Source organism: Oxyura jamaicensis, chromosome 3, assembly GCF_011077185.1.
Source record: "Oxyura jamaicensis isolate SHBP4307 breed ruddy duck chromosome 3, BPBGC_Ojam_1.0, whole genome shotgun sequence".
NCBI classification, from domain to species: domain Eukaryota; kingdom Metazoa; phylum Chordata; class Aves; order Anseriformes; family Anatidae; genus Oxyura; species Oxyura jamaicensis.
This window is the reverse complement of record NC_048895.1, coordinates 377213-397519: the sequence shown is the minus strand read 5'-3', so window position 1 is coordinate 397519 and position 20307 is coordinate 377213. Positions and strand designations below refer to the sequence as shown.

The window sequence follows — 20307 nt, the reverse complement described above, 5'->3', positions numbered from 1 at the left end:
TGGTGGCTCTTTCTAGGTGGAGGGCCTGGGCACAGCAGCCGCCCCTGACAACGCCCGCTACCTGTCAGCCTCTCTCGTGAGAGCCGGCGCATGCGGCCCGGTCACGTTGCTGTCTTGGGCCACGAAGCAAGGGACCGAGGTCTCCCTGTAACTCGTAGGTGGGCACTGCGGTTGTGGTGGGTGGGCACTGCGGTTGTGGCTGCGCCGGCTCTGAGGCGGCCGACCTCGACTACTGAGGTTGTCTACTTCAGTCAGTGGCAGACCCGCACCAGCAGCCCCCATCCTTTTTCTCCCTCCATGCCACTTGTTCCCATTCCCATGCTGCCTGCTATTCAGGTGGAACTAGATGGAAAAACTCCTCTGGTTAATCACAACTGCCACCTCCACCCAGACCCTAGCTAGAGCAGCTTCTGAGCTATGCAGGACAGCAGACACAAGTGTGGGCACATGCAGTGGACAGTGCAGGAGTGGAAACACTGCTTGTCCTAGCAGCTTCCATGTCTGCTTCAAATTAACTTAAAAAGTTACCAGCACTGCTGTATACAGGGGTATTACCTGCACAGCTGCATCTTGGTCACTAATATGTTCCACGTTTTGAGATGAAATGGACTCTGCTTCCTGACTTGTTTGGTTGCTTTTATCTTCATCTGAGTAATGAAAAAGAATAAACACACGTAAAAATGAGAGCTTAACCATCAGAATCATATATGTAACTAAAGAGTAGGTGTGCCAGCCTGCTCCTGTTGACAGGTTTCTTTTATTTATTTGTAATAACTACATTTAAATAGACTCCCGTATTTACTTGGCTAGAACTTCATTAGACAATTTGATCTCAAGGCAAAATCAGATAATTGGTTTTAAATTAGGAATTGAACAAGACACAGTTGGGAAGCAATTCCTAACTCTTTTATTACATGTAATAAATTTTGACCCTATCTGAAGAGAAAAATATGAGTGAGTAGTGTATTGACTGGTATCTTAAACTTTGTCTGTTGCTGCCTTTTTTTCTGATGACCATAAGAATGATCAAGGCTCTTGATTCTCAAATTAATTCTGCTAATAGAACTGAAGTTCAGAGTAAAAGCTAGGCAAGCCATAACCCTTACTTATTGGAACAAACAGGGTCAAGGAACAGGGATTGAAATTCCCTTCTCATTTGCTGAATTTAACTAGCTTTATAACCCCTATTTCATTTCTTATAAAAAGTAATTGCCATTTGGTCAACACTTCTCAGTTTGTCCATTTTTGCCTCTTCCTCTTCATCTTGTCTAAGAAATATTCTCCTCTGCTGCTTTTCCTGGATGCTGAAGCAACTGCTTCAAAGCACTTCATCAGCCATTGCAATTCTTTCGTGTATGATTTTTCAGCCAAAAACCAGACACTCATTGAACAGTGTACAGAATGCCCACAGTAGCAGTGACCACAGGTGTGGCAGGCTTTTAGACATCAGCAGCATTTTTTTCAAATTAATTAATAATTAAAGAAAAAAAAAAAAAAGGAAGAATAAAAAGGCTCAGTGGAAAGAAAAGACAATTGACAATCAAATTCACAGAAACCAGGTTTTAAATCTACATGAAAGATCGCCCTACCTTCTTCAGCAACATTACCGTGTCACTCTAGTTTAGTTCATCCCAATCAGAGTAGTAATATTTTTGCGAGTAAAACAGCTCCCTCACCTGATGGGGCGAAATTACTTGCAGCCATATTATGAATCAATTTTTAATCATTGACTGACCTGAGAAACAGCCACGACATATACGTACATGATGCAATATATATGTTTACATACTTACAGCAATTCTGATCAAGTGCTGAATCCAATTAAGACAAACACCTACATATTAGGGAGTTTATCTAAATATTGTTATATGCATTTTTTGCCATTCTACCCCCTTGGCTGGGAGCAATTCCAGAGCTGATAATTAAAATGTTAACAAACCACAATAAAAATGTCCAATACCAGTGTGGAACATACATGATGCATTATATTTTATTTTAATTACTTAACCAGTATCTTAACACAGATCTTGACAGTTCACACAGCAACACACAATAGCCCTTCAGAACTCTACTGGTACGTGGCACCAATGTGAGAGAGCAGACTACTAACTTTCACAACACTTTGATGCTCATTTGACAGCAGACAATCACCACTCCAGCACATGTAAAGTATTTTTTGGAAAGCAATTCCTAAATCTGCATTCTGATGGATTATTTCCTTTAATGTCAGTAGAAGGTAAGGGTATTCAGAACCAGAGATCACTTGATAAGGCCACATCTGAAGTTAATGCTATGGACTAAATTATTCTAGTCATCAACCTGGAAAAGAAACATGGAAGTACTAGCAAAGCCTACATATGACAACAAATAACCACTTAAAATTACTAAAGCTAAATGTCAGCTGCTCTTTTTCAGTCCTTGAGTGTCTCTCTTCAATAGTTCTGACATTCCTTGAATCATCCCTTCCCTAATCTTACAGTCTCAGTTTACTACATTTATATTAAGAAATTAAGTCTGAAAATAACTTTTAACCATTAAACTCTTGAAGTATAGGTATCATGGCTGTAGAAAACAGATCAGGCCAGTACATCCCTGCATGTGAAAGCTCCAGTAACACAGCAAAGTCATAGTTTCTGAGCTCCAGGAGAAGGAGAAAAATATTCAAAAATCACAGCACAACAGGATTTTTCACTCCGCTATCTGAATTTGGTAAATCCATCTAAGCTACATTCACTGACATGAGCATTTTTCTTCAAAGAGTAATGAGCTTTTTTCTCCTTAAGGAAAACAAAACAGAACAAAACAACAACAATAAAAAAAACCCTCAAAGGTTTAAAATAGTTTAGCTCAAAGTCTTTTTAAAAAATCTGTTATCTGAAAATCTGATTCACCGTTAGTAGAAAAGAATGCAGATGCAATTTGCAGGGCAAGAAGAAACACAGGGGTTACAAATCATGGTTTCTCCAGGGGTATCACAGATGTGAGACTTCACAGAAATGATCAAATGTCGTTTTGATTAACCCAGCTACATTTCTCATTATGAACAGCCTTGCAGGTGTCAAAAGTTAATTAATACAAGCCTCTTGTTGTCATGTAAATATTGATATGTTGTTTCTGACTTCACACTAAAATGAAATCCCTTAATGGCTACACCATTCACTACTGTCAAATATAGCTGCATCACTATATATGCTGTATCACATATCACATATATATGCTGTACAGAAGTGACTGCAAAGAATAAATATTGTTGCACTCAGTGAAGTAAGGAACATGAACAAAAAGAAAATTAAAATAATTCTGTGATTGCTAGGTTGTTAGCAGAGGTAACAGTCAGCAGGATCAAGAAGCCAGTTCAACACGAAGCCTGATGAAAAGCCCTTGAATCATTCCCACTGCATCATAATGTTTTCTGGCTACTAATTCGTGACACCATATAGAGTAACAACCAAATTACTGTAATTACCCTGAAATGTAAGTGGCATATCAATATTGTGTTAAACACAGATTTTTGTACGCTCTTTTATTATTATTCAGTACTACATTTTGAAAGGAAAAAATACTATCAACCTTTGGTCTCTATTTTCAAGCTAAAGAGCTTGAAAAAATATCCTTGTTGGTTTTTATTTTTATTTATGTATTTATTTACGTCTTTCATATGGGAACATGTGAATACGCTACAAAGGAATGTGGCTCACATTTTAAATTCTCAGCCTTTGAATTCAATAAAAGAAAGTCGACATCCTCTATTGACATAAGATGCAAAGGCAGCAAAGTTTCCCTAGACAAAAGACAATTTGGCAGCACATTTTCAATACAGTAGACCACAGAAATGGTGCCATCATTATAACAGCATTTATATAGTTATGCACGTTATGCTATATAATCAAGTTTAAACTATGTGTCAATGACACTATAGTAAATTACAGGGACATAGGTAGACCCTTATATTGGAAAGGATTATCGATGGACTACCAGGTTGGAACTATTATTTGGGTCTCCATTTACCAAAAAAGCCCAAGATATAATTTCCTTTTCAAACCAAATTTTTAATAAATTGAAAAATTCAAACAGAAGGGGAACTGTGCTCATGTTTTTTTGTTTGTTTGTGTTTTTGGCAGTGATAGCCAGTGGGTGGGGGGGGGCGGTTTTTTTTCTGTAAAATTCTTTATTAAAATGGTGGGCTCTTTTCCTTTCTTAATAATAAATAAATAAATAAATAAATAAATAAATAAATAAATAAAGGAAACACTCCTGCTTTTCCTGTATGTTTTCATGAATAACTGCTGAGATGAATTTTGAGTCATGTCTCATGCAATAACAAAACCTGAATCAGACCTTTTTTTTCCCAACCATTTGAAAAACAGACTTTTTGTTTACATAAATGATTTGTTTATAGTTTATAAAAGACATTTATCAAATATCCATCATAAAGCATATATTTTCAATAAAGCATATAAAACTTTTGTAACTTGTGACAAGCTAACACTTTATTGAATTGATATTAGAGGTTAGAGAAATAACTATATATATACATATTCTTTCTTTCTTTTCTTTCTATTTCTTTAAAATTCAATTACCACAGCCTTTAATTTCATCACTTTCTTTTTGGCTATACTGGGCAGGCATAAACAACAGTTTACAATGCTTCAGGACAAGCAAAACTATTTTAAAATGTTATAATTGTTTATGTTCTAAAATGTACAGAGTTATCACAATAGTTTTTATTATTATTCCATGATAATAGAATTAATATTCCTGAGCAATATATAGCCATGGGCTACCTCTAATTTTACTATTAAATTTCTAGTGGCTCACTCTCTAAGAATTGTATCAGAGCCAGGCAATTCACTGATGATAATCAAGTTCCTTCTCAGGTGTATGTCTCTGAGACCCTCAATGATTTGCATTCAAGATATCTGAAAAAGCCTACCAATAATTCTATTTCCCCTTCTGCTCTTGAACACAACAAGCTTGAAATTTGTGGCTGTAGCTCTAACAGAATTGCAGCTGCAAGCGCACTCACAGGCTGCCCACTCAGCAGGCAGATGGAGGAGACAGTAGGGTCATAGCAGCTCCTGATGCCATTCTGTTCTGGAGACAGACGTTGGGAATTGGCTCAGTACTGAAGGCAGGTATTTCACAGGATCCATGACACAAAACTTATTTGCCATTCCAAATAGAGGGATACTACTTTTTTTTTTTTTTTTTTTTTAATTGTACTTAAAAAGTAAATACAGCATTGCAAAAAACAAACAACCACCAAGAGTAATACAGCCCTCAGAGTAATACACCAAGAGTAATGCTGCCCTCTGGGCAGCAGTACAGCCCTCTGCCATACCAGCTCCTCCTTCAGGTTTTGTATCATCAGCAAATTTGCTGATTGAAGGGATTAGGCAACATATATGCCTAGATTTCCTGCTGATACAGCAGTAGGACAGAAGCCAAAGTAAAGTCAATACTACTCATAGTTAATGAGAATTTAAAATACTGAGATAATATTTGCAGTTTTAAAATGAAGTATATTTCATACTTTTCTGCACATTTTCATACAGCTTATTGAAGAACTAATCCTGAGTGAAATTTGCATGACTTTGCAGGGTGGGAAAGTTCTTCCCAAACTTTGTTCCTGACCAAACAGTGCAAGGAGGGTTGGCCCAGAACAGCAAGAAAGGAAAGGGAAGTCTAGTTTTTAGAAGAGACTATCATACATGATCCTTCTTCCTCCTTCAGTCCTACCTACATTTCTACATATGTCTGTCACCTATTTTGAAACAATACTCCTGAAGTTCCAGGAGCGTGGACTGATACAGGACAAGGCAGCTGGGTTCCTTCATCTCTTACTAGCAATATTCTTTGCCGGGGAGGGGAAATCCACAGGTGTGGCTGGAAGGCATTTTTTTTTTTCTTTCCCTTTACTGTACCATGGCTTTCAGCTATGAGATACCAGCTGGTGACTGCTCTGAAGCTGCCCAGTTGCTTTTTTGCCTGGTGCTTTGTGTTCAAACAAGCAGATGTGTAACAACCTAGTGGTGTTTCTTTAATTCTATTACTAATAATTAGCAGACAGCAAAATGCTGCCCTTCTGGACAAAAAGACCTTCAACACTGAAAAATAATGATGACATGTAAATTATTAGTGTTCTATAAATAGGCAACATATTCATGTTACTGCTATTTGTTAGTTGCAGTAAGATGGCTTGTAGGTGGTTTGTCATATTGTGTTCAACATAAAAATAGAATGAAAACAGTTCCTGATCTTCCAAAATCTCATAACCTAAAAGACTGCAAACAGTAAGCAGACAGACCAGAAAATGGGCCTCAAGGAAATAAGAGGGCATAAATCACAAGACTACATGACAGCCACTGATAACCAGCTGCTTAGCTGCTGACAGACATTAGAACCAAGTTTAAAAATTAAGTCTTAATTTAACAGCACAGCTGTAGCCAACTGATGGGAAGTAGACCCTATTCTTTGGCTTTCCAAACCTTGAAACCTACTTATATCTCACACCTCTGTTTTGATGAGAGTCTCAGTGTGACACGCTGTACAGACAAGCTCCTCTGAATTAAAAAAACACCAGGCAACCATCTCCAAAGCACAGACACATTCTTTTTTTCTTACTAATATAAGCCTATGTCCTCTTCCATTTTTTTTCAAAACCTATTCAAAAGCTAGAAATAAATGCACCTTGAATCTGCCTGTAATTTTAGAATATAGGTACCTTCTGGAATGCTTGGCTCCCGTGGCGCTTTGAGAACATCTTCAGGATGTGGTTTACAGAGTCCATGGAAAGGCCCTAAGTCAAAACACTCATGAAACAAGGAAACATCTACTTGAGAGCATAAGCTCATGAATCCCACTGCAGTGTCTTCAGCCTACGATATAAAAACAATGTCACGCGCAAAAGTTGAGCAGATAATTTTAGTTGAGGACAAAAAAAAAGGGTTGTGAGGACAAAAGGGGGGAAAAAAGGGCAAAACAAGAAGAAAAAAAGGAAAAACAAGAATTTCAGCATACTAGCTGTAGCTGTGTGTAAAAGTATAAAGTTATTTTTTTTCCAATTAAGTGTATTATACCCTCTATGTTAGATGTTCTAATTATTATTATTATTATTACCCTTCAACTAGAGACCTCTAAAAAGGGCATAATTTTTCCTTAAGTACAGCTAACCTACGGGCTGGATTTAGCTAACCATAATGGTTGACTAATTATTTGATGCTACTTTGTAAATAAATTGTGCTCAAACTGAAAAACATATTGTGTTTTCCTATGAAAATAATAAAACAATTGTACAGTATATAAAGAGTTCTAAAACATTATATGGTATGTATTATAAAAAGTAATTATAAGCATTGAGTATTTTCAGGTTCTAAAAATATCTAAGAACCAGCCTTCAAAGAAAAAAAAAAAAAAAAAAAAAAAGCCCTGGGAATGACAAGATCCCTGCAACACTGAAAGGGCATGTCACTTTATGTTTGATTATTACTGAAAGTTTCCAGAACGTTGCAGTGTTGAGACAGAAGTAGACTCTGGAAAATCAGAACCAGTGTGTTGGAAGGGTTTGGCTTCAAGCTGAGACCAGTCTAGAAGTAGGAAGCTCTTCAAATGTTAGTCCTATATTCAACTTTCTCATAAAATAAAAAATCAAAATATTTTTTTCCTTAATACACATAATGAAAGCCTTCTTTAAAAACATTATGAAAACTCACAGGATGGATTTGTATAGCTGTTTTATTCTGCCATCAGCACTCCAATAAAAATTTTAAAAAATCAAGTTTAATTTTTTTCCCCAAACAACAAGTGATTGTTTGTTTGTGTAACTGAACAAAAGCTGGGTCACTGCAGTTGTCTGGCTGCTGTGTAATTTTAGGCCCAAGGCTCAGCAGAGGCTGATTAACCAATCCATCTACCATATGTGCAAAAAGAGGTTGCCAGCTTCATTCTCTGCAGGGAAAATTGGCATCTATCTTGGTTCGCATGGAGGTGTCTTTCACAGCAGCAAAGGCAAGTATAAACCATGAGGGCCTGAAACACCTTTTGCTGGTATCATATCGAGCTATGAACATACAATTGAAATGTATTATTTATAAAGATAGCCATTTGTAATGTGCTATTACACTAATGGCTTATTGTTTCCTATTTGGCTTCCAATGGCAGTGATTACATGTTAAGGTTTTATAAAATCATTTGGTATAGAAAGCAGACTTCTGGAATTAAGTAGGTTATGTTGCCTATCAGTTTACGATACCATGCACAGTTACTAACGCATGAAAATATTAAGAGGAATTTTCAGATGGATAGCTATTAGTACCTCTTTCCTATTTAAATTCATTCCTGAATTTCTGTCTTCAATTCAGGAAAAATCTGACTGCCCCAGCCAGGAGATTGAAAAAATATGCATCATTTTTAACTGAGAAATTATTACTGGTTACTAGTTTTCACATGCAATATTAATTTTCACAAGGAATGAAAACTGGTCATCTATAATGTAAAATATCTAAAACAGCAACCTTTTTTTCAGAGTGGCCTGTTCCAATTACTTGGAAATAATCCACACAGTTACCAGGAATTGCTGCTTCATTTACTTAACAGGAGGTACCACTCCTAAAGAACTGAGATACACAATGAAAGTGGCAGAGGGCATTGTGTGTGTGCAGTTCATGAATTCTACCTTCCAAAAGTGAGCTTGTTCTTTTTATTCACTGAGCTGCACCATGAGCTACTTACATATACATCACTAACATGATGATTAGATCAAACAGGACTATAAGACGGACTGACCTCGCAAACAACAGTTTGATTTTCTTCATCTTGATGTTCTATTATATCAGCAAGGAAATATTCACTATAGGTTTCTTTCAGAGTCTCACTCTGACGCGTCCAGATTGGCATGAGATCATTGTAATCTTCCAACCTATGAAAAAGAGATTATATAATGTCCTAAAACTCTGCTATTAACAGGTCCCAATACCTCTGTTCCCCTCTGTTAGCATACTGACAGATATTAAAAATACCTGATCCAAAGCCCCTACCAGTGAAGAAATAATTTCACATAGGCCTTCTCCTAACACACACTAAATTGGTAGCCTCACCACCAGAGGAGAGATAAAAACACTTTTAAAAGCCAACACAACCTACCTTAAATCTGGATTTCGCCATGGAGATGGTTATCTTTCCCTCAAAGCAACAAATATGAGGGTAGCCCTGTTCAAAATTCTCTTGCCTAAGGCATCTCAGGCCAGGTGGACCTGGACTTTTGGCCTCATTTAAAATAATTACACTCAGTGAGCCCAATCTCAGTTGGTTAGAGTTGGCAGAGATCTCAAAAAGATCTACACCACTGCAATTTAGGAAATCAGTTGTGTTTTTTAAGAAAAAGAAAAAAAAATACAAAATAGTGCCTTCTTGTATGGGAGAAACAGTGCTGAGTATTGGCTAGATTACTGTTATTACACACAGCAGTGTGGGAGTCAACTGGCAGAAATTGAACCATTATGCCTTTGTAAGGTCGAGTTAATGCTCCACCACTGAAAAAGATACAAAGGCCAAAGTGCAATTACTGTATCCCTCTGCCTCATGAAAAGCCTTCTGCATAGGTGGGAGCGCAGCTCTGCCTCGGCTGCTCCAGTCTGGTCTCCGTGCTGCCAGCGTGTGGCCAGAGCAGACTCCTAAGCTGTCCAAGTTTTAGTGTTAGAATCATATAGGCCCCAGACTGCATGGATTTTTATTTAAATTAGATAACAGACTCTTTCCCAGCAATCAGCCTAAAAAAATGTTAATTCTTTAGCAGGATCAATGCAAGTCTCACCAAAACCTAACTGCTTTTACCAACGTATAGGAATTGCCATGAAGGAACTCAACAGAGTTATGTGCTGCACCTGTGGCATGTAGACCTGGGCCAAGCAGCTCCAACACAGAACACCTTCCTGTGACAGGGTGAAATCGCTGCTTTATTTATGCAATCAATGCCAGAACGTAAGCAGTCGAATAAACAACTCTGTAACTCTGGAGGGGCTCAGAAATGTCGGACTGTGGTGGGTGGTGAGGAGGGGCCGCTTTCACGGCAGCGTTAAGAAACCCCTTCCTCCTAAAGTGCTTTCGACCACCTCACCTAGTGCAGCCGTTTGTGAGGAGGAAGATGACCCCCTGCGGGAAGCAGCGGTCGGCACACCACGCGGAGCGTGAGGCCAGCCCAGCTCAGCCCCGTCGGGCAGCCCGCAGCCGCCCCCTGACGGCCCGCAGCGCCGCGGAGCTCTCTCGCCCCCTGGCGGCCTCCCGGAGGGCTGCAGGGTCGGGCCCTTTTGCCTTGCCTTGCTTTGCCTTGCCTTGCCTTCCTTTCTCCACTGCCCCATTCCGTCCTCAGGCCGGGGTCATCCTTTGCCCACCCCCCCGCAGTCTCAGTAGAAAAATACTGTAAAATAGTTATTTCCCCAGAAAACGATACACACTGTAAAAACATGTTTCTGAAGATCGTTATCAGGAATGCTTATTAACAATTCCCTCAGCTTTAGGAAAACTTGCGTTTTGCTTCAGGCTGTGGCTGCTCAAGTTTGTACACAGTTGTACCCAAATACCTGTACCCATAGCTTAGAAATCTTAGCTCTGTACAGGCAGCAAGTGCAGAAAAAATAAATAGATAAATAAATAAAAAATAAAGCTACTCTCATTTTCACTCTTTGCATGTTTCTGGATTTCACAGAAGCCTTAAAGTTAACACAGCTGGGCCAGACAATCTAATTTATCAATCACGGTCTGATCACCTAAGTACTGATGGACTCTGACACGACACTGAAGGACAATTCAAGTGGTACTCTGATGGCTTTTGCTGCTCCTACACACCAGAAGGATGTGACCTTCTGAGTAAGACCACCTTTCTGCCAGAGACAGGCGACCTCCTTTATTTTGACATTATTACTTATTCTCAGGCCATCTGTCTGAGGGCTCTCCGCTTGCCCTTGTTGCTCCCATTGCCTAGAACAGCCCTGAGATAAGGCTCTGCACACCCCTCCATCCCCGGTCCAGTTGCACTGACCTCTTGCTGTTCAGGTCAGCCGAGCAGGTTGTTCAGGCGAAATGGACAGTACAGGAGCTGTTCCAGCCTCCAGTGGGTATCTGTTATACACGCCTTATTAACAGCCTTTTGAGTGGGGTGAATAAATGCTTAACTTGTGACCTTTAGGATGCCCTCAGTCACAGTACTATTTCCTGAGTCTCAGAACTATTCCATCTGCCAGGAGTGTTAGATAATATAATTTTTCTTCTGGAGGGCAGTCATCAGATTCGTAGAATTTTAAGTTAAGAAAGCCAGCTTGAGAAACTAAGAGAGAATATTGTAACTATTCCCTCAAAACTGAAGACAACTGCTGGAGTGACAAACTTCCAAGCCACGCTTTTTCATTCTTTTTCACTGTTAAGACACTCTAAATCACTTGTCTGTAGAATCATTTCAAATGCTGCAAGTGAAATGAAGCTCCAAAAACAAAGAAACCTTGTAAAAATATATTATAAATTCACATTCTTTGTATTTCAGACTAAAATGGTAGTCTTCCCATTCTTCCCAGGCAGTAGTATCTCAAGGGCAAAACAGCAGAAAGGTTTTCTATTATCAGAACTTCACTACTTTAACACAGTAATTATAGCAAATTCATTAACGTGTTATAAAACCTCAGAGAAACCAAACTGATTTATGGGTAGAGGATTGAGGCTGAGGTCTTAATTGAAATCTGTAAAGAAACCAAACTCATTTACAGAGAGAGGATTGAGGCTGAAGTCTTAATTGAAATCTGTTGTTTCACTGGGATAGATAACAACACAGACCCCATCTCCAAACTGAATGCTTTGCCAACACAATGCCTCACCATGCAGGCTGCTCGAAGTCCCTCATAGCATTCTGCTCTGCAAAGCACAACACCACAAGGCCACCTCTCAAGATGCAGGTGGCAATTCTGCAGACTCGTGTTACGCAGAGACTGCCATACGTACACTGAACTCGTTATACTCAGCAGGCTCTTCACAAGCCCAGTCATCTCCCAGCAAACTAGAAACTGTAGGAACAGAACTATTTTTAGTTTCTGCAACCCCCCAACCAGTACCTTAGACTTTTTTTAAACAAACAAGCAAAACAAAACAAAAAAATATATCATTTTAGAAAATATATAAAAACACTACAAGATTCCTAGACAGAGAACAAGCACAATAAAGGAATTCCACAGAGCTGCACATTTGTGATATCTTACACACATGGTACAAAAACAAGAAAGAGGATCTAAAGATGATGTATCAGCTAGAAACTAGAACATAAAAGCTTAGTGGACTGGGTTCAGGCACACTACAGATTTATTTCACATTATAAAGGTCAGATAGAGAACAACTTCAAAATTAATGGTTAAGCAAAGTATCAGTTTACAACTTCCCCTCACCGTAAGTAAGGGAAGAGGGAAAAGAGATTACCCTAATCTCCTCTCATTGACCCAGAACATGTTGCTAGGCAGGTGGCTGTGGGCAACTTCCATAGATAAATCTCTAAAGGGCTCCTTTGAATGTTACTATGGATGCCAGTGAAGTACAAAGGTGAATATAGAGGAAAAGGAAAGGCAAAGCATCTCCTGGAAATATAATTCTTACTCAGAGAATCCATATTATCTATATATCTTTATTTAAGTATGAATACTATATCAACAGAGACTGTGTAATTCAAAAGAAATAAACAGTTTCTTGGTTAGTTTTCTAGTTTTTTTGTTTGTTTGTTTTTGTTTTTTTAATAAATGGAAATTGTGTATAATATTCATAAAAACTACAGAAGTCCCAGGAAAGATGATATCTCTTACGTGTTATATTGCTACAGCCTGCTTGACACTTCCAGTCATGTCAAAAATATTCCCTACTGCCAATATCTGATGGCCATCAAACTAAAGAATGTGATTCAAATTAAATGAAAAACTGTAACAGTCAGAATCAAAGGGTACAGAAAAACTTTAAATCCTCAGGAATTAATTCACCTCCTGATAACTTTTTCATATTAAGGGTTTGTTCATATATTGGTAGATGGTAGACTACTCAAAGGAATTACTTTTTAAAAGCCTTTAAAAAGACCTTACTTTTTAAAAAGTGTAGATCAAGTTAGTACGCAAATGATTTTGTAACATAATAAAATATCCAGACCAAAAGCAGGATGGTTTTAAGTGGCCAACATCAGGTCTCAGCCCTTTATCTCACAAGGCTCCAAAGCCAAGCCATGGGATATTGTAAGCATTGAATAAAACTGTAGGATAAATAGCACAGTCTGCAGATTTGTTTCAGGCCTATTTGGCAAAATCAAGTATGTATAAAACATGTCTCTGTGAGAGAGAGATTTCCGTCAGCACCCAGTGCAAGACGTTAGCATAAACTATTTCATGAACAGATTGGTATGGATTTACTAGGCTCCTAGGTTCCTAATGTGGCATTACGTTCCATTAGCACTGGTCATACATCAATATTGTATGATGAAGCCTCCCAGAGATGTGCTTGTCCCTAAACTTTAATTTCTATTACAAGGACTGGAAAAATCTCTTAAATCATAATACTGCTACGTAAGGACAATGCATCACTTCCATTTAGAACAAAGAAAAACAACACCAGAAAGAATCAGAATCAAAATTATTACCTCATGAAACGTTACCATACATGCGCTCTTTGCAGCATGGAGAGGAAAATAAGTGAACCAAAATGTGATACATACTAGTTATATTTTGACCACAGTACAGAGAAGCATCTACACAGCACTGACATCATATATGATACAGCAACCTATACAGAAAAACATAAAGCCTGTCTGGGGCAGAAACTGCATTTCTTGCTTAGTGTACTCAGTGCTGACATGTGCAGAAAACTGCAATTTGGCAGAAGCAGCAGAATTCAAATGACAGAAAAAAAAACACAGTTGTAATGGTCTATACATAGGTAGACATCAGTAGGCATTTGGCTAGAGAAACTTGCATCTCTGCCTGGTGTACACTACCAATAGATGGGCAGAGAGACTCAATATTAATTCAATATTAATTTTTTTCTTTCTCAACTTTTTAATGACATTTATGATGAGTCCCAAAATAACTGCAAAGCTGTGTGAAAGGCACATTGTGTGAGCATATCATGTCATACAAGAAAAAAAAAAAAGTCTTTGCTCCAAACTGCAAACATTGAAATACATAACACTATGTAGTAAAAAAAATAAGAAAAAAAAATGTGTTACCCCATTATTTTCTTAAGATCTCTTGGCAATGTTGAGGAGGCTTGCTGGCCTGCTCCCCTGATGCACAATGACAGGAAATGTATGAAGTGCTTATGCAGAAAAAAATGCAGAAGGAGAATTACATTCCTTGTCTGACAGACCAGTGGAACTAGGGAGTCTCTACTTTTATTTAATTGCTCTAGATGATAAACCCTTCTCTTCAGTTTTTGCTCATCTGGTCAAAGTATGATACAATTAAAAAATATGGAAAATTAATTGGAATATGTTCCTGAAAACTAAAATGCACTCACTAAAATACACATGACAATAAAGCCAACATTCACAGAATAAACATTGCTGACCAAAAAATTTATTATTTCTATTATTTCTAGATAGAAAACCAGATTTACAAAAAATAAAATTGATCTTGTGATGAAGTAGAATAAAAACAGCATAATCATAAAACAACTACTTAATTAGGTTATCAAGAAAAATCATGGCCACTGAACTAAGATACTGATGCTGTAAATCAAAATGGGAATTGTTTAAATTGCTCCAGACAGATTTTCTCATAAATGTAGAAGCAAGAAAACTGCATTACCTTGCTTTGCGAACATGCAGCTGCGGGTGATACCGATGTCTGGGGCTCACAAGCAAAGTAAAGGTTGTACCCACTGCTGAACCTGGAGCAGTTATCATCTTTTCAAATATAGTTTCCAAGCCTGGCTCTGTGAACAATAAAAATATGTTAGGAGCAGCAGAGAAACTTCATTATTTGAACTTTAAAATTATCAGCAACACTATCTGAGGAAAATGGATTTTTGAATTTAAACCCCAGATGACATAATGCTCTCTTAAGTTAAGCAATGAAGCAGTAGCGACAGCAGCATAGCATGTTAAAGGATTGTTACTGGACAAATTTAAGGATTATTCTGATCATTCTTCTAATTCCTCTACATAACCAATGTCTATTTTCTCAGTATCTTGTAGCAGCGATAGGTGAGAGTTCCCTCAGCCTGCAGCGTCCCAAACCTGAATAAGCTGCAAAGCAATCAGAAATTGCCAGAATCAAATCCCTATAGAAATGCTAGTCTTAAAAACAACACTGTATACCACTGGAGAATCTCTTTGTCAGGACTTGTTACACTGAAGAAAAGCTGAGATTTGTAGTTAGGGTAGTTTTCACAAAAGCCATTATATAGGTACTGGTTTCTGTACTTGATACATTACTGAAGAATTGTTTAACGTGACCTGGCACCAAGAAACCAAGAAACTGAAGAAATTCCAGTTCACTTTAAGGAAAGCTACAAGCAAAACTATCAGTCATTAAGTAGCTGTTTAGCTTAACAGTCTGAATTCAGGACTGAAATTCAAAGTCAGATGGTAAGATGTGCATCCTCCCATCTTTTGCTCTAAAAGAAACAATTCTAGCTTCCTTCCACATCTCCAGCACTCCTTCTGTGCCTTACCAGAAAGAGTCCTCTTCTCCTCTTGTACGCACCTGGCCAAGTGAGAGAATGTACCTGATGTGACTATTTTTGATGTATAGGTATGATGCCTGGCTGACTGGTGTTAGTCATTGCCTATCAGACAACAAGCACTCATTTCAATCTCTTGACCCCATTCAGCCGGAAGTTTTCACAAAACTTGTGGGAATTTATTTCTGAGTCACCTGTGCCTCTGTTTGAAGCCCTATCCATTTCTGGAAAATGTTACGACTGCGGGAAATGGATAGACTGCTGAATGGAACATGCAGCTACGTAAACCACTCTTAAAAGGGATGTCCATTAGAGGATACTTTAAGACTGTGGTTTCTCTATGTTTAGAAAATGGCAACTGTTCTCAATATATTTAAAAAACAAAACAAAGCAAAACACAACACTGCACTTCACCACCACAGTATAACAGTGATAACTAGTTTTTGTTATTTTAAGAATAAAAAGTTTTAAATTCTTACCTAAATTCTCATCAGCTGGTATGAAGAGAAGTATAAACTGCACTTCTGGTATTGCAATAAAAACCCTCCTGGACAAATAACATAACTGTATTTAGTCTTTCATCACTACACCAAATCAGAAACAGCAGCTAGTCTTTTAATGCATGATTTTTTTTCTCCAGTGTCTCCAATCTTACTTCATGAGTCCATATAGCTCAGAAATTAAAGCATTTTTATCATAAATAATATGATATGGAATTCATCAGGGCATCTTTTACTGTTTCTTCTACCCTATTTCTCTCTCAATTTCCTAATACTTAGATTTCAAAGATCCTGATTTTTATATCAGTTCCACCGTACTGAAAAAAATTAAGATGCCAGATCTCTGCTGGCACATCTCTGACCTGGCATCTGTGTGAGCTGGCTTGACATGACAAAGGAACTACATTTCACATAAGCAGCACCAAATGCAATTCACTCTGCTTATATAAGTAGGTTCTGAGCGATACCAAATAACCCGAGCAATCACTGAGTATTGAGCTAACATGATATATTGTGCTGTTTGTATTGCATAGCTTGTGACTGTACTGTATAATCTGTAGTTAGTAAAGTACCAAAAGATGAACTGGAAATAACCATACTCCAGAAACATCTACAGCTTTTTAAGCTTCATGCTCAGTCATGGAAATTTAGAGTGGAAATTTAAGAAAAGAAAAAAAAATAAATCTGCCTTGCAACTGCAATACTGATAGCAAAAAATGGGAGGAGAGTGCACATGCTTCACTACAGAAAGTTGCATACTAACTCACCTAATAATTTCTTGGGAACATCCAGCTGCATATTCCTCTTTTGCCACAAAAAGATGCATGAACAGCGTGTTCAAAGGCTAGAACATGAAGAATGAGAATCTAAACACCAATAATTTATTTATGGCCTACGCAAATGTTAACATGCACTGTGATCCACACTCAAAGTAACTTTGCATGTGAGTAACTCATTGCCTTCAAGGCGTGTGTGGATAAAGCTATATGAATAAAGAACATTTTTAATATTATGATTTGTACCAATGTAATATTTTTAAATTTGATCCATACTCCAGCTTACTGTTACATTTTATAAACATCACTTTTTTATTTGTAGCACTGTTCCTTATTTGTGTTAACTAATAACATTTCAATTTAACCACAACAACTAACAACTAAATCTTAACAACATTTAACGTTTGATTAATAAAGACATTATTTCTTTCCAGGTTTTCAGGAAAAAAAATAAAATAAAAAAATAAAAAGCTTACATATTCCTCATGCTCCTAAAATTGTTCTTCCCTTAAAAGATGTAGGAAAAAATACAAGATCTTATGATTGCATTGTTAGACACATTTAAACATCCAGAAACAGACCTGACTAAAAGATGTCTTTCCTATTTACCTCCAGTTAACCTGGAAAACACCTTCCAGAAAAGGAATCTCACCTAGAATCTCAACTGGAACATGTACAGTTGTTTTGCCAGTACAGAAGCATGAAATATCTACTGAATCTTCTGTACAGATTTTAGGAAATAAACTCCATTCTAAGCAAAGCAAGGGTTCTTCTGCTCCTCATTAATGTTCTGAAGCATCTTTTACTCCTGCGCAATAATTCCTAACATGCTAGAGCTCTTTGTCTGTCTCCTTTTCTCTTAGTATGTCCCTGACATTGAAGTCAGCTGCAGCTTTACTGCAAGATACTGTCAAGCAGACAGACTGAGGAAGAGCTTGCAGAACTGACAGCACAGCATAACCCAACAGCAGCAGCTGCACAGTGAATGAAGTGGTTGTGTCTGCAATATGCCAGTACACAAAGTACTGCTCAAGTGACAAAGAAAACAGATTACAAGAAAATTGCATGTTGGATTTATTTCCCCTATACTCCCTTTGGCTGTAATAATTTTGTTTCTCTTAATGGCACATACAGCAGTTTTAAATACAGCCAGTGTATTTGTCAGTTTTTCTGCAAGCCGTTGCTTAATAACACTCAGAACAGCACCAGAAAAGTGATGAACAAACTGTTGGGATGTAATTTCAGTATCACCAATACCTTATTCTGGCACATGCTGCCTAGCTTTTAAGTGTTTATGGTCAACATTTTTGGTCTTTTCTCAACAACAACAGGATGATCCACTGCCTAGATGGATTGAATGAGGGACAGCATTTGAATAAACTTCTAAGCACGTATTTCTAGTCCATAATTTCTAAGGGCAATTTACAAACTTGACTGAGGAGCTGTTATGAAAACTGGCACCACACAGAATGGAGTGCAGCCATATCCACACCAGCACTGAATAAACTCACTCCAGAATCAAGATACTCATGCCAGCACGGTCCTCTACTCAGTGTAATTCAGCATCTTCCAAAGAGGAGTATGATCCTCATCCCTTGCTCTTCTCTGAAGCCATTAAATTTGGATTCCATTGTGTAAAAGAGCAAACCTCTATTCCAAAAGGTGAGAAATTAGGATTTCAGTTCCCCTACAGTAAGAAGTATGTTACAGCAAGGTCTCCACCTCCTGGGAAAATGCTCTGTTAGATAGCACCAGAGCTGGACAGGTATTTGAACAAAAAAATGTTGGTGGCAGCTATAGCTCACGCTGCTTTCAGTGCTAGCGCAGTGCATTAGATGTGTTCTGCACATGTCTAGCAAAGAACCTGCATTCCTTAATGGCCTCTGTCATGATGACAGTTACTTATGTTACAGTACTGGCAAAAGCACAGGTACTCATGAACTTCTGAGCACCTGAGGGTTTAGAAAGATCATCAGCTTCTTTGGCCTGAACACCACAGATCTACCGAAAAGAGATTTTAGAGGTCTATGTGTATTTTTGTACCTGAGCCTTAAGTGAAAAAAAATCAACTAAAATCATACAATTTACTTACAGTGCATTTGTTGTTAAGGTAGTTTTTATGTAAGAATGATTCCCATTCAGACTGGTCAGTGATATTCCAATTTGGATAATCCAGAAAGATAGCATGGGCTATAACCTCATTCTTCTCATTGCAGAGTGTCAGAGAAAGATTAGATTTTTCTCTGTGAAAACAATTTAATTCAGAACTTGAAGAAACTATACAAAAGAAAAGCATAGGGAAGTTTAACACTTAATAAATCAGGTTGTATTCTAAAAATTTTGAGAACAGATACAAAAGGTGTTAAAAAGAGTATAAAAATATGAAGACAGGTATTTCCCTTTAATCTGTCCTAGAGGCAGGTCTGTGCCAGTCATATCCAAATAAAAGCTCCAAAACCAGTGTTACTTACAAAAGGTGCATGACATCAATCCTTCCAAAAACATCTTCTGTAAAATGGCTGAATAGGCTGATAATATCAGAAACATCACGTGACTCTGTCCTTCTGGCACTAACTACTTCTGTATGTCCCCTTGAAGATGTTATTGTAGTCATCTTGTAAGCTGTAACAAAACGAAAGAAAACATTGCTGGTTCCAGCAGATCCTTCCTGCTGCAATCCATTGTTCAATGCAGTTACTTGAAATGGATTTTTATACCAGCTATGAAGAAGTGCAATCAGCTGGATGGACTTCTGTGCCTATTTCCTGTGTAACTCTCTCTGCGACTTCCTGCACACACACACGTACAGTGCGCTCACAGTGCACATGTAGAAATAACGTAGACAATAACACCTACTGTATGCCTTCTATATGCTACACAGGAAATGTTCTTAAGGGGATACAAATTGTTTCTGCATTTATTCACTTATAGGCATTTTCATGCTACCTATCTGAGCAGCGCCCACCGTTGGTCCCCTCAAACTCTTAACAGCCTTGAGCCTGCAGGGCTGGGGATGAGAACGGCCTAGCATTAACCGTGGCTCCATGAGAGCTCGGTGCACTTTGGCCAAAGTAGAGCTGGCACCGAAATGGCAGGGGATCCTGACAGACAGGCAGCTCGGCGGCTTCCCCGCGTCGCTCCCAGCAGCGGGCTGACAAGGCGCAATATGCCGTTTTGGTGCCGTTTCGGTGATTGGCAGCGCCGGCAGACCCTGGCCCTGGCAGCCGGCGGGTCCCGCGTTGCCACCGGGCCAGCAGGGCCATCGCCGCCGGTGCCTCAGGCCCCAGCATCGTCACTGCCGCGAGCAGCTCCGTTTCCAGTAAGGACCGCAGCTGTCGACC

The 20307-nt window shown here is 38.4% G+C and overlaps 1 protein-coding gene across 9 annotated transcripts in view; it reads right to left on the bottom strand.

Annotated features, from left to right (window-relative positions):
* The window catches only part of CFAP61 (cilia and flagella associated protein 61), a 101811-nt gene extending 81738 nt beyond the window's left edge, over positions 1-20073 (bottom strand). For 6 of the 9 annotated variants that reach the window (XM_035320954.1, XM_035320956.1, XM_035320953.1 and 3 more), the window contains exons 1-9: positions 19913-20073; positions 19438-19588; positions 19059-19209; positions 16958-17034; positions 16170-16237; positions 14814-14940; positions 8785-8917; positions 6725-6878; positions 556-647 (exon numbers count right to left, since the gene is read on the bottom strand). In XM_035320954.1, the coding sequence (XP_035176845.1) occupies positions 556-647; positions 6725-6878; positions 8785-8917; positions 14814-14940; positions 16170-16237; positions 16958-17034; positions 19059-19209; positions 19438-19588; positions 19913-20012 (1053 nt within the window). In that variant the 5' untranslated portion in view covers positions 20013-20073. Of the gene's footprint in view, positions 1-555; positions 648-6724; positions 6879-8784; positions 8918-14813; positions 14941-16169; positions 16238-16957; positions 17035-19058; positions 19210-19437; positions 19589-19912 lie in introns of those variants that run through there. The other 3 variants (XM_035320958.1, XM_035320959.1, XM_035320960.1) reach the window with 3 other exon arrangements.
* Positions 20074-20307: the final 234 nt, after the last annotated feature.